At 42.4% G+C, this 15,241-nt stretch overlaps 1 protein-coding gene across 4 annotated transcripts in view; it reads right to left on the minus strand.

The window, feature by feature from the left end:
* Window positions 1-6,130: 6,130 nt before the first annotated feature.
* LOC141095331 (calcium-binding protein 39) overlaps window positions 6,131-15,241 on the minus strand; it is a 43,371-nt gene continuing 34,260 nt past the window's right edge. For all 4 annotated transcript variants that reach the window (XM_073581304.1, XM_073581303.1, XM_073581302.1 and 1 more), the window contains 2 exons: window positions 12,771-12,914; window positions 6,131-8,248 (listed from right to left, as the gene is read on the minus strand). In XM_073581304.1, the coding sequence (XP_073437405.1) occupies window positions 8,060-8,248; window positions 12,771-12,914 (333 nt within the window). In that variant the 3' untranslated portion in view covers window positions 6,131-8,059. The remainder of the gene's footprint in view (window positions 8,249-12,770; window positions 12,915-15,241) is intronic.

Raw genomic sequence — 15,241 nt, forward strand, 5'->3', positions numbered from 1 at the left:
GTAGAGGCTCATAACTCCAAACCCAACATCAATGACCTGAGGGCCGCCCTTTAAGAGTGGGATGCCATGCCTCAGCAGATAATAACTCGACTTGTGAACAGCATGAGACGTCATTGTCAAGCTGTAATTGATGCTCAAGGACAAATGACAAGTTACTGAGACAGTGACATTATATGTTGGGGTACACTTACCACTGTTGTTGGCTTTTGTTTCAATAAATTGTTTGATATGAGGAAATCACCATTATATTCTTCTATTTAAATCACTGTGGAGGGAACTTCTTACATTTTCCATAAATTTTACCGGAAAGTCAAATATCCCCAACTTTTTGTGTAGTGTATATTTATAATAAAGGCCCGGTGGGTGTCCTGTGGTTATCCACATGTAACATTATGTGTTGAGTACATACACGAGCCAGTATTGAGCCATGGAAATTACTAATTTCAAGTTTTATCCAGCCAGCCTGTGGAAAGACGCCCAATCCTGAGAATCAACCTACAGTTATGCATAAAACAGACTAGAATAGGCCATTGGCTAGCCTAATATTTACATTCAAGTCATGTTGAAAATGCATTGTCTTTGGGGTAAGAATGTATTATGCTACGGCATGTATTCCTTTACCTACATGCTGTTAAAATAATACTACTTTCTCTGAAGTGGAGGTGCCACCTTACAAAATGCTGAAAATAAAAAATTCTGAACAGCGCCACTCTTGCTCTTAGACTATGGCTGGTATGGCAGATTAGCTACATTCTGTTCTTGGATACACTCACACAGGGTTTTTATGTGGATAATAAAGCAGATTTGCTTAAACGACTTTGAATATTTTTTATTTGGATTTTGTAGCAAATAAACTTCAAAAATCCATACCAAAAAAAAACATACTTAAATGGAGCTGAGCTGCAATAACAGGCACAGCCCATTCACAAGACTGGCAAGGTTTCAGAAAATAAAAAAAATACATATCGTATATACTCGCGTATAAGCCGAGATTTTCAGCCTGCTTCTTTCCTGGTCTTGGTGCCTGTGTTCAGCAGTCACGTGGTACCACTCATTAAAGTCAAGACTATGCGCATATTTATGACTTTAATGAGCAGTACCACGTGACAGCTGAATCCTGGAAGAGCTGCCGTCGAGACCATGGAAGCAGCAGGGGCTGCAGAGACTGTGCGCCAGGAGGGGGTATGACAGGGAGCAGTGCAATATTCACCTGTCCCCGTTCCACCGCCGGGAGCCACTGTCCTTCGCATCCTCCGACTGTGACGTTCAGGTCAGAGGGCGTGATGACGTAGTCAGTGCGAGCCATCTGCTGAAAGTCACTGTAGAGACCCTTGAGGCAGTGCGCAGCGATGGAATGGGGACAGGTGAATATCACCAGTGTCGGGGCCTGAGCCAGCAGCAACACCGGCACCTGTCCCACATAGCGCGTCAGTGTCCCCGCCTGCTCAGGACACCGGCACCTGGCCCCCAGGGACGAGGTATGTCTTTTTTTTTTTTTTTTTTTTTTTAAATAGCAGTAGCATATGGGAGGTATTTATCTATGGAGCATCTTTTTGTGCCACCATGATCCCTTGTGCAGCAATATATGGGGGGTATTTATCTATGGAGTATTTTTTCGGAGCACCCTTAACTCTTGTGCAGCACCACCCTCGGCTTATACTCGTGTCTACCTTTTTCCTCCTAGATTGGAAGCTTGCGACCAGGCCCTCATTCCTCTTGGTATTTGTTATAATCTATGTGATTATTGTTATGCTGTAATGTCTATTGTCTGTACAAATCCCCTCTGAAATGTAAAATGCTGCGGAATATGTCGGCGCTATAGAAATAAAATTTACTATTATATGTCAATAAGTTTTCCCAGTTTTTTGTGGCAAAATTAGGGGTCTCGGCTTATACACACAAGTATATTCGGTATATTTAATTTGAAAACTACTACACCAGGTTTTTGGAAATAACGAGACACCGTTATGAGGATTTCATACCTCACACTATTGGCATTTATGTACAAGCGTTTTCATGCTGATTAAATCGATATCTTAATTGTAGAAGCCTGTTTTGCCATTACTGAGAAATCAGGCATTGAAGTCATGCAGTGGGTACGGAAAGTATTCAAACCCCGTTCAATTTTTCACTCTGTTTCATTGCAGCCATTTGGTAATTTCAAAAAAGTTCACCAACGTTCACCATCCAGCCTGACGGTTGGATGAAGACCCAGAATGAATGAAGGAATGGATGAAGGAAGAATGGCAGAGGATCCCCAAATCCAGGTGTGGAAAACTTGTTGCATCATTCCCAAGACGACTCATGGCTGTACTAGCTCAAAAAGGGTGCTTCTACTCAATACTGAGCAAAGGGTCTGAATACTTATGACCATGTGATATTTCAGTTTTTATTTTTTAATAAATTTGCAAAAATTTCTACATTTCTGTTTATTTTTCAGTCAAGATGGGGTGCAGAGTGTACATTAATGAGAAAGAAATGAACTTTTTTGAATTTACCAAATGGCTGCAATGAAACAAAGAGTGAAAAATGTAAAGGGGTCTGAATACTTTCCATACCCACTGTATGTGAATGAGTGGGTCGGACAATGCACTTGCAGCTTTCCTACCCTCCCTCCTTCCCTATGCCTCATCTGCTTCCTGTCTAAATACCACAGACTGACAGTCACTTCCAAACAGAAAACCTCCATATATAACACATTAAAGTTGCACTCTGTAGCACTATAGTATGTAAACATGAAATATGATATTTGAATTGCATTACTGCTTTAGAAACGGTTAAAATGAAGACTTAGCACAGAAATGTACCAATCCATGTGTGCCCAGCAGCCAATGACAAGGCGATTTTCTTTGCTGGTAACCTATCTAATGTGTTTCCTCTCTCGGGCGGATAGCATACATTTATATGGGTAGGTAGGATCCTGCTGGAGTGCTCGGTAGAGAGCCTATGCATAAATATCAAAGACTTATATACAGGCTTCTCTGACTGAGCACTCCACCCATCAGCCTCTGGCAGTTTTAAGGTACTGTCACACTTAGCGATGTACCAGCGATCCCGACCAGCGATATGACGCGGTCAGGAGCGCTGGTACATCGCTAAGTGGTCGCTAGTGAGCTGCCACACAGGCAGATCTCTCCAGCGACATCGCTGGGGTCGGGGGTCGCTACTTACCTGTCACACCAGGCGATCCTGCGTCCTCCCGCCCGGCTCCATGCGTCGCTTGTCGTCACAGCAGGAAGCTGACGACGAGAAACAGTCCAGCCTGTTCTCGCGCGATCAGCGATAACCAGTGGGGGAGCGGGTTGTAAGTATCACACACAGCGATATCGCTAGCAATATCGCTATAACGTCACAAGTTATAGCGATATTGCTAGCGATGTCGCTTAGTGTGACAGTACCTTTATTCACAGCAGAATCCTACCAATCCATATCAGCCCAGGAGAGGTATCATATTAGGTTAGGTTCCCAGTGAAGAGGATCGCCTTGTCATGACTGCTAGGCACACATGAACTGACCAATTTAGGGGCCAAGTATCTTCATTTTAACTTAGTTTCTAGAGCAGTAATGCAATTCAAATTTCATAGCTTTTATGTTTCCATGCTATAACATTACAGAGTGCAACTTTGTATTTGCCTCCAATGTCTGACTGACAAGTGACTATAAAAAGTCGACAAATGCAGCACTCTGGTTGGAAAGTTTATTTACAGCGTGAAGCAAGTGTACAATATGTTTCTGTTGTCAGACCCTCATCAGTTATACATTATTCGAAGATATAGCATATGCATAGTCGACTTTTTGTTTCAAGCATAAGCTTGTGCCTGGAGAAACTGAGCCTATGGCAGCCCTCAGTGTCTGGTTTCCTTATGGTATCCCGCAGGGTGCAGACTTCCTAAGACACAGTTTCTCCAGGCACAAGCTTATGCCTGAAACAAAAAGAGCCGGATACACATACAGTGGGGCAAAAAAGTATTTAGTCAGTAATAGTGCAAGTTCCACCACTTAAAAAGATGAGAGGCGTCTGTAATTTACATCATAGGTAGACCTCAACTATGGGAGACAAACTGAGAAAAAAAAATCCAGAAAATCACATTGTCTGTTTTTTTTTCATTTTATTTGCATATTATGGTGGAAAATAAGTATTTGGTCAGAAACAAGCAATCAAGATTTCTGGCTCTCACAGACCTGTAACTTCTTCTTTAAGAGTCTCCTCTTTCCTCCACTCATTACCTGTAGTAATGGCACCTGTTTAAACTTGTTATCAGTATAAAAAGACACCTGTGCACACCCTCAAACAGTCTGACTCCAAACTCCACTATGGTGAAGACCAAAGAGCTGTCAAAGGACACCAGAAACAAAATTGTAGCCCTGCACCAGGCTGGGAAGACTGAATCTGCAATAGCCAACCAGCTTGGAGTGAAGAAATCAACTGTGGGAGCAATAATTAGAAAATGGAAGACATACAAGACCACTGATAATCTCCCTCGATCTGGTGCTCCACGCAAAATCCCACCCCGTAGGGTCAGAATGATCACAAGAACGGTGAGCAAAAATCCCAGAACCACGCGGGGGGACCTAGTGAATGAACTGCAGAGAGCTGGGACCAATGTAACAAGGCCTACCATAAGTAACACACTACGCCACCATGGACTCAGATCCTGCAGTGCCAGACGTGTCCCACTGCTTAAGCCTGTACATGTCCGGGCCCGTCTGAAGTTTGCTAGAGAGCATTTGGATGATCCAGAGGAGTTTTGGGAGAATGTCCTATGGTCTGATGAAACCAAACTGGAACGGTTTGGTAGAAACACAACTTGTCGTGTTTGGAGGAAAAAGAATACTGAGTTGCATCCATCAAACACCATACCTACTGTAAAGCATGGTGGTGGAAACATCATGCTTTGGGGCTGTTTCTCTGCAAAGGGGCCAGGACGACTGATCCGGGTACATGAAAGAATGAATGGGGCCATGTATCGTGAGATTTTGAGTGCAAACCTCCTTCCATCAGCAAGGGCATTGATGATGAAACGTGGCTGGGTCTTTCAACATGACAATGATCCAAAGCACACCACCAGGGAAACGAAGGAGTGGCTTCGTAAGAAGCATTTCAAGGTCCTGGAGTGGCCTAGCCAGTCTCCAGATCTCAACCCTATAGAAAACCTTTGGAGGGAGTTGAAAGTCCGTGTTGCCAAGCGAAAAGCCAAAAACATCACTGCTCTAGAGGAGATCTGCATGGAGGAATGGGCCAACATACCAACAACAGTGTGTGGCAACCTTGTGAAGACTTACAGAAAACGTTTGACCTCTGTCATTGCCAACAAAGGATATATCACAAAGTATTGAGATGAAATTTTGTTTCTGACCAAATACTTATTTTCCACCATAATATGCAAATAAAATGAAAAAAAAACAGACAATGTGATTTTCTGGATTTTTTTTTCTCAGTTTGTCTCCCATAGTTGGTCTACCTATGATGTAAATTACAGACGCCTCTCATCTTTTTAAGTGGTGGAACTTGCACTATTGCTGACTGACTAAATACTTTTTTGCCCCACTGTATGCTATATGTTTGAATCTCTCTGAATCTATTTGAGCCACAGTGTGACTGAAACATTTTGTACACTTGCTTCACGCTGTAAATAAATTTACCAAATAAAGTGCCGGATTATAGGATTTTTTATATGGAACCCTATTGGTGCACCTAGAAACAAAAGGAATCCCATTCTTCCTCCCTAGAGACAAGCCACTCTAGTTTCAGTGACCTGATGACAAATTTCCCGGCTGCTGCTCATCTTCTCAGATGGGGACAATACATGTGCCAATCGCTACACTGGGTCTAGTAACATGATGAGGACAATACTGCTGTGTGCACCAGTCCTGGCACGAGTTCTTGGAAGCGCATATACATATTTGCTTAGTTTGCATTATAAAATGCTCATGACAGGTTCCCTTTAATACCTGTGACAATGCAGGACAGATATTCCTATGGCCGGAGTTTTGCACCTCAGATGGGTACGTAGTCCTCCTGCCACCCTACTACAACAGACTATGGCGTACTTTGCACAAGTTCTGGCATTTATGTGGTAGATCCTGACATCACACTACAGAAGCTTGATCACAAGAAACACAACTACACTCCTTTGCTGTACAGTTTATTTTTTTTCTTTACGAATAAGAGGCCAAAAACGTATGTACACAGAGAATCCAAAGTAACCCAAAGCAAATCTGCATGAAGCGAGTGTTTACCCCTTCACCCGAGGCTTTGGTTTCAGCATTATCCAGGAGAGACTTGGGGAACATTAACAGAACCACCGTGGTAGCGGTTGCTTAAATTAAACTAAAAATGACGTGCACTGTACCAGCTGCATGCGCCAGGCAGGAAACCCCAGGTGTAATAAATAAGATTTTAAAAAAACAAATCTGAAGTTGCTTTTTTTTAGAAACTCAAAGTAAAGACTGATATGCTTATATCCCTGGTGTCAATAGGTTATAATTCAAGCTTTCTCCTACCCTTATGTACCCTGCTCATTCCACTACCCAAGCATTCTGCAACAACATTCATAGCAAGCAGCCATTCTTGACAATGGTACATTTGCAGTATGGCAAGAATATCACCAACCCGCCATCGACCGTGCTCTTCGGACACATCTTACCCATCCACTGAGCAAACATAAGCAGGCATGCTGGCCACATCCAACACACTAACAATATGTTCTTGGCATTGGTGGCTTTTGCTATTATAGGTTGGATGAGGGGTGGAAGCTCTGCTGAAATTTGTTTTTCCTCAAAGTGAAGCAATAAATCATACAAGGCTTCAAACCCACCTGCCTAACCCCTGAAATCTCAGGGGAGATAGAGAGGTAAAAGGTCATACTCCACCTCCCCAGTGCTAAGGAACAGAGAGGGGGTAAAGCAGCATGTTATGTACAAGAGCAAAACCGTGGCTAGCCAAGCCTGTCCGAGCATGGCCCCCACTGTCCGTGCTCCGCAAACAGCCAGGAGCTGATGACTTCCGTTTTGTGCCTCATCATGATATCCAGGACACATGCAGAGGGTGTTATTTGGCAAGTAGCTGTTCTACATACATGTGATAGAGACACGTCATATCAATGGGTCGTTGGCTTGTAGAATGACGTGCTCAAGAACATACGATGCCGCTTGTCCTCTCTACCACCTGGTAAAACAACAATCACACTGAGGGAAGGAAAGAAAAAAAAAATGAAAGGCATATATAACGAATGTACACTCGCCTTTACGTAAGCCCACCTGTAATAAGCCCTTCCCATTACACACTTAAAATATGTATGCATTTACTGCTGAACCAATTTTCCAGCATGGGCTGCCCCACTCCACGGCAGTAGAAATAAAAGCACTGCGCTGTTGCATTTTATTGGTTATTTCAGTTTGAGATCAAGGCATATTGATATTTTAAACCTAAAGGTACCAGCTATGCACAGATCAGATTTTGTGCTCGGCTTCTCCTCTCACAAGTTTATGTGCAAATATGCTGATGGAAACCAGATTTTTGTGTTGACTTATTTTTTTTTCCAGGTTTTTGCTGCAAGCATGCAATGCGTTGCAATAAAAAAAAAAATAATAATAATAATCATTAACTACATGTATGTCATCTTATCCAAAACCCAGACTAGGTACTACACACTCGCTCGAGAGTCTAAGACCTCTTTTTTTAGCTTTTGATTTCATATTTGCACCCTGACACTGTAATAACCAGCGACTCTCAATCCCGTATTGATGCAACACAAAATATAGAAGGGAGAGGAACTCCGTCTTGCTCAGTAAAGGTGTAAGGAGGGGAAAAGAAAGAACATAAGGTAGTTATGCATTCATCGTTAAACCTCGGAGCCGCAGCAGAGTAGTGCAGCATCTGGGTTCTTCCACCAGAGAAGGGGTTATACCCGGACTAAACCTTCCAAATGCAATGGATTAGGGTGAAACTGTTCAGGTAGAAGTGATGATGTTGCTCTCAAAGTCCACGGGATACTGAATACTCTCGCAGCAAGCGCTGGGTTTGGGCTCCTCCCTTCCCCACCCCCCGCCATCCACTTCAGGCCTCTTGCTGTGCAGGTCTTTTCAGGTCCCGAATCTGTTTCACTAGGTAGGTTTTCTCATCGTTAAACTGCTCATCCTCAGTGCGATCGTTCTGAAATTTGCTGAGGAATTCAATCAGCTTGCTCTGGTTCTTGAGGAGGATATCCAGGACAGGCTGCGTCTTGTTCGGGTTAGCTACAAATACCTAGGAGAAAGAGAGGAAGTCGTTTTACATTAAGGTCTGGTGGGATCAGCCTGCAGTTCTTAGCCTCAATGGATATATGTATGAGACAGTGTATGGAGAGTAGCATGGCCACTAGTGATGAGCGCAAGTGCTTGCTTGCCTAGGGTGCTCGGGTATGCACAGAGTATCGAGAGTCCGTGCAGCCGATGTTTCGCAGCTGTTAGCCAAAAAACATTGGGGGAGGATTGCTTGACAAACACGGGCAATCCCTGCATGAAACATGCAGCTGCGGGGACTCTAACATGTCACTCAAGTGCCTGCGACACTGTGTGTACCCGAGCACCCTAGGCAAACTGGAGTAACGAGCACTTGTGCTCATCCCTAATAGTGGTGTTATTTGTCATGTAGAACAGGACGGCTTATTCTAAAATGTTGCCTGAAAGAAGAATTACACCATTACATGATATCCAGCTATATGATTGCTGCCAGGAATGTTTCACTGCGATCTGCTGAAGTGTTTCAGCCAAAACAAAAGTTTGAAAAGCCAGCGCCAGGGACCATAGGGAGACGCGTGACTCTCCGTGTATGTACAGACAGACACCTGTCAATCAACCCGGACTGCATCCGACTAGTCAGGTCTCAACCGAATTTCCGAACTGTTTTCCTAAAACGCTGCGGCGTTTCCCAGTGAAATAATAATAATAATCTTTATTTTTATATAGCGCTAACATATTCCGCAGCGCTTCACAGTTTGCACACATTTTCATCACTGTCCCCGATGGGGCTCACAATCTAAATAACATGACTTGCAGCAATCACGTAGCCGGGCTCTGATTCAGGGGACCTGTATTTAGTGACGGGGTCCCTTTAAGTGGATGTATTACCAGATTTTACAGCTTAAACGGCATGTGTTAATGACCCCCCCCCCCCCCCCCCCCCGCCTGCCACAAGTAATCTTAGCTTTTCCGCTTTCATTTTTCTCTCCCTATCTGCAAAGAGCCACAACATATTTGGTTTTCCCCTCGGCATTGCCATATGAGGGCTGGTTGCTTCTCAGGACAATTTCTAGCTTTGAATGACACCATTCGTTTTACAATATAATGTGTTCAAAAATGTGGGGGGGAATAAAAGTACAGTCAAATGTTAAATAAAAACAATGCAATGTCACCACTGAGTTTTCTTCTTCTTTTTAGGCTGTTGCCTGCAATATGAAAAATCATGTTATGTAATTTTTATCAACAAAATGTATGGTGATAACGAAATTGTATTTCATTTTTTATTCTAACTTGTGAGAACATAAATTTGGGAAAATTCGTAAGAACAAAAAAAAAAAAAATGTAACTAGTGTCACAATTTTCTGAGACATAACTTTATATTTTTCCTTTGATGGAGGAGAGTGAGGGCTTGTGTATTGCATGCCAAGGGGAAAATGTTATAGTTACCATTTAACGGTATAGACAATGTTTCCCCCACCGATTCCTTTTTTAGGGAGATGCAGTAATTGAAAAACAGTAATTGTGGCATTTCCAGTTTTTTTTCTGTTCTGGTGTTTTATCATATGAGTGAAATATTTTACAATTTTATGAATCAGCATTTTATGAGCATGGTAATACTCATTGCTTCATTTTTAAAGTGAGAAAGTGGGGGCGATTTGAAGTTATGGTTTGTTTTATATTTTTAAAAACTTTTGTCTTCCTTTTTCTTTTTTGACCTCTTATGCCACGCTGCGATCAACTGCTCATTTCTATGTACTGTAGTCCTGCGTGATGGGAGCGGGTGCTGTCCTTTGAATACAGAGGAGCGATCGGAGCAAGCTCCTGTCGCTTTTGTTACAGGTCAGCTCTATACATGTGGACACAACATAGGGTGTACTATTATGTCCTGCGTTGGGAAGGGGTTAAATAAATCTCTGGGACATGATAATACTGGAGTACTTAAAATAATACACATTGGTTGTAAAAAACTTTGCAAAAGTTTTGCCTTTGATATTAAAACGAGCATCTAGTCTGCATCTTAGGGAAGGTTCACCAAGCGTATAAATAATACATATTATCTGCATATAATCTGTTTTTTACCACAGCAGCTGTTACTCATTTACAGTTTCCCATGTTACAGAATGTATCCAGAAATCAGATGTGATAATGTGTCTCTGTATAGCCTCCAATTTTCTTTCATACAGCCAAAGACTTGAATGGGCGAGTCTCATCCGATTTAGGCTAGAAACTAGTGAATGCTGCAATTTTTCTCAAACCCAGATTTGTTCAGTGTAAAATAGAAAACGCTCCTCTGCACTGCCCTATTTGTAAGGCTGGTTCTAGTGCTGTCAGTTTTCTTCACAGACAGCACTCGGACCAAAAATACGATTGTGTGAACAAGCCCTTAATGTCAGAATATCAAGCAGGAAAAGTTTCAACAAAGATTTTGCAGCAATTCTAACATGGGATGTCAGGGTAAATATACCAGTATCACATAATATATTACACACGTGCAATACTTGGAAAGGCTATGTAGTATAGTTTTTCTGATAAGCTATGTCACTTACACCCCATGTGCAGTGCATTGCAGTAGCTTAGGTATCCATGGTTATGACAGTGACAGTTAGTGGTCATAACCATGGATACCTAAGCTACTGCAATGCCCTGCAACATAGCTCATCAGAAGAACTATACTACATTTCTAATTGGAGGTATTATTACTACAACACCTAATACATATTGGGATGAGATCTTGGAGATGTGTCCTTCATCTCCTGCACTGTTTCCTTGGCTGACCACTGCATCCATGGTTCTCAATGTTAATTTCTTGCTGCTTTTTCAAAAGAACCTGAACAGCACATCTTGAGACCCCTGTCTGCTTTAAATGTTTGCCTTAGCCAGGACTTGCTGATGCAGTATAACGAGCTTGCGTCTTGATACTGTGCTCAGGCATGCCATGAAACAGTCTTCTACAACCTCACCTTTGTAGCAGAGTTTTGAAGTCTACTACATAGCTGTTTCAGCTAATGTATGTGTTTCAGGCTATGAAAACAATGATCATTATCACCTGTTGGGTATAATTGGTCACTCATACACCTGACAACAATTGTACAAAACATTTGAATTTGTGTAAGTTTGTAGAGAATAACACTGATGCCGCTTTGAAGGCAAAGAGTGGTCAGAAGGGAGCTGAGGCGTTTGAAGAGGAAGTGATGACTTTGACAGTAGAGCTGGTGCTATGGCACAGGAAGCGAAGCAGAAAGGTATAAAACATGAAAACTGACAGAAAAGTTATACGGGGATCTTCAGGGGCACTACCCTTAAAGGGATATTCCCAACTCCAAAATCCTATCCAAAATATGTAGTAGGTGTAATAATAATAATAATAGTGAATACCTCCAATTAGAAATGTAGTATAGTTCTTGTGATTAGCTATGTCACTTTATCCAGGGCATAGCAGTAGATTAGATATCTATGACTATGACCACTTATATAGTGGCAGTTTGTTGTTGGGGGTCATAACCATGGCTATCTAAGCTACTGCAACGCTTTGCAAATGGGATAAGCAACTTAGAGAATCAGAAGGACTATACTACAGTTCTAATTGGAGGCATTTGCTAGTATCATTACACCCACTACATATTGGGATAGGATCTTGGAGATGGGAATACCCGTTTAAGCATTTATGACAAAACTAGTAACTGGAAGGTAAATGACAACCTCTTTAATTTGCAATATTTGAGGATTAAACCGATTATTAATTCCCATGCACAAAGTCTGTAAGTCCTGCTTCCCCCGCCACAGTCACTGAGCATTCTTCCTGTATGAACTTTTATGTAGTAGTCAATCATCCTATGTAGGTGGGGTAAGTAGGACTCTTAGGTAGTGATGAGCGAGTATACTCGTTGCTCGGGTTTTCCCGAGCATGCTCGGGTGTCGTCCGAGTATTTGGGCGTGCTCGGAGATTTAGTTTTCGTCGTCTCAGCTGCATGATTTGCGACTTGTAGACAGGCTGAATACATGTGGGAATTCCCTAACAAACTGGCATTCCACACATGTATTCAAGCTGTCTGGCAGTCGCAAATCATGCAGCTGAGACGACGAAAACTAAATCTCCGAGCACGCCAAAATAATCGGAGGACACCAGAGCATGCTTGGGGAGACCCGAGCAACAAGTATACTTGCTTATCACTACTCTTAGGCTTTATTTAGGGGTCTGTGCAGTTTTCTATATGGAAACAGTGAAACAAATTGCAGAAAATGACATATTCCCTTGTTCTGCACCACCTCCTCCTCCTCCGCACAGCAGACCTGACATATTCCCTTGTTCTGCACCACCTCCTCCTCCTCCGCACAGCAGACCTGACATATTCCCTTGTTCTGCACCACCTCCTCCTCCTCCGCACAGCAGACCTGACATATTCCCTTGTTCTGCACCACCTCCTCCTCCGCACAGCAGACCTGACATTCACTTTTAAATCACTTAGTACAGCAAATTGCATCAAACTATTTTTTGCCAGATCATTCCTCTTGCACAGAAATTAAAGCTATAGTCGCCAGTGCAGCACCTTAAACACGTGGAAAGCTTCAAATTGGATGTTGCGGCTCTTGTCACGTAGTAAATTCATCATCAGCTTGAGGTTTTCGGGTTTACTGATATATTTTGTCATAATAGTGAAATTGTGTCGATCCAAGAGAAGTTCACCAAGTAGCTGCATGGGAGTAAGACAACAAGGAGGATTAGTTAACCATATAACATGCGGGTAAGTATATTTCTTTATGTTTCAGTCACCCAACAGCTATAATAAAGTGTCATTCCCACATTGGACATTTATCATGTCACTGGGACTCTACTAAAACTCTTTTTGCACTGTAAAATCACAGTGAGCAGAAAAAGGGCTTAAGACACTTTATTTTAGTGATTGTGGAGGTTCTAGTTGTCGAGCCCCCAGGGAAGGGACATTTAATCATCCCTCATGTGGATAAGTGTCACTTGGGGAAAAAAAACTGCCTGTAGCAAAGATGGAGACGCGCTACACGGGTCCGGTAGGGCCGTTGTAGAGTCCCATGCCTGGAAAGGATCATGATTGTGCCCAACTAAGCAGAATAGGTATTTGTAGTCAATGCACACATCTGGCGGCTGCGTAGGATCCGCCTGGGAAGCAGTAAGGTCGCTCACGCAGCAATGAGAGGCTCTGTACAAGCCCTTTAATCCAAGTGTTAGGCTATGTGCCCACGTAGCGTTTTAAAACGCACACTAAAAACCGGACTCCTTCCCAGAAATTGCGCGTTTTTTTCCGCACGATTTCACCGCGATTCTGTTTGCGATTTTGCCGCGATTTTCTCAAGCACTTTCCAAGCGATTTGAAGCATCGCTTGGAAAGTGATTGACAGGTTGGTCACACTCGTCAAACAAAGTGTTTGTCAAGTGTGAGCAGCTTTTTACTATTGAGGCCGCCTATGCAGCATCAATAGTAAAAGATAAAATGTTAAAAATGATTAAAAAAATATAAAAATCGGGGTATATTTACCTTCCGACGTCCCGCGCTGCCATCCTGGGCCACAGCGTTCCCAGTAATGCCTTGCGAGACCTGTGATGACGTTGGTCTCGCGTTACTATAGCGATCTCGCGAGATCGCTAGAGTCACGCGAGACTACGTCATCACAGGACCTTGCCGCAAGGCATTACTGGGAACGCTGAGGCCGGGAATGCAGCGCGTGACACCGGAAGGTAAATATACTCCGATTTTTTATTTTTTACTTTTTTTTTTTTTTACAGGGGTATGGTACCCAGGACCTTGGGGACAGTCTCCTCTCCTCCACACCGTGGGTACCAAACGCACGAGACGCTTAACTTCCCGCATGGTGGGCATAGCTACATGCGGGAAGTAAGCGATTCTCATGCATTCCTATGGGTGCGGAATCGCAGCAATTCTTTGCGATTCCGCACAAAAGAATGAGCATGCTGCGATTTTTTCCGCGATGCGATTCCGCCGCGGAAAAAAGCGCAGCATTAGCACAGCATGTGCGGAATGCCATAGGAATGCATGGGGGGCGTTCTGTACACGACTTTTAAACGTTTTCGCTGCGTTTTCGTGCCGAAAATCGCGGCAAAAATGCTTAAAAATCGCATCGTGGGCACATAGCCTTAAACTACAAATGTCATCTAAAATTTCTAAGATGAGAAAGCCCTTCACGAAAAGTGAAGATTCAGTTTTACATTCATTTTACGTTCAATCTTTGGTCAAAGTTAAGTGCTTTTAACCCCTTCCTACTAAGCCCAATTTTCGTTTTACAGCTTTCATTTTTTCCTCTTTTTGCAGGACAACATTCATTATACCATACAAGGTACTGGAAAACGGGGGGAAAAAAATTCCATGGACCGCGACATGGTGAAAGAAAAAATGGTTGTTTTATTAGTTATTTCAGTTTTCATTGTGCAGTATAATTGACTAGGTAAAATTACTTTCCAGGTCAGTAGGATTATGGCGAGGTCAAAATTCTAAAATGTTGTTGTTTATTTTAAATTTGAAAGGAAAAAAAATCCTTTGCGTTCCAAGCTTCTGAGAGCTTATTTTTACATCGATATCGATTTGGGTAGTGACTAGAGTTCTTATTGATAACATTGTGAGCTACATACATTTTATTTCATTTTGTAGAGAAATATGGCGACCAATAAAATGCAATTTTGTAAAAAAAAAATATATATTTTTCCTTTACAGGGTCTACAGTTTGGGTTACTACTTTTAATATTTTATTAGCCAAATTAAGCGATACTAAATAAGTTTAATTTTAATAGTGTAAAAGACAGGAGATTTGAATGTTTATATTTTTAACAAATTTTTATTTTTTACTTTATTCGTTAGTCCCCTCAGGGAACTTGAACCTGTGATATTGTATTGCAATATATAGACAAAATTACGTTCTTCAATGACGCCCACAAAAAACCATTGGCACCACACAATAGGGTAGCGGGGAGCCGATGCATGTGCACAACAACAGCAGCATCGTTTAATACTTTTGTCAGTGATGGACAGTG

The sequence above is a fragment of the Dendrobates tinctorius genome, unplaced genomic scaffold (assembly GCF_039654945.1).
Source record: "Dendrobates tinctorius isolate UK_male_01 unplaced genomic scaffold, ASM3965494v1 ptg000069l, whole genome shotgun sequence".
Classification (NCBI taxonomy): domain Eukaryota; kingdom Metazoa; phylum Chordata; class Amphibia; order Anura; family Dendrobatidae; genus Dendrobates; species Dendrobates tinctorius.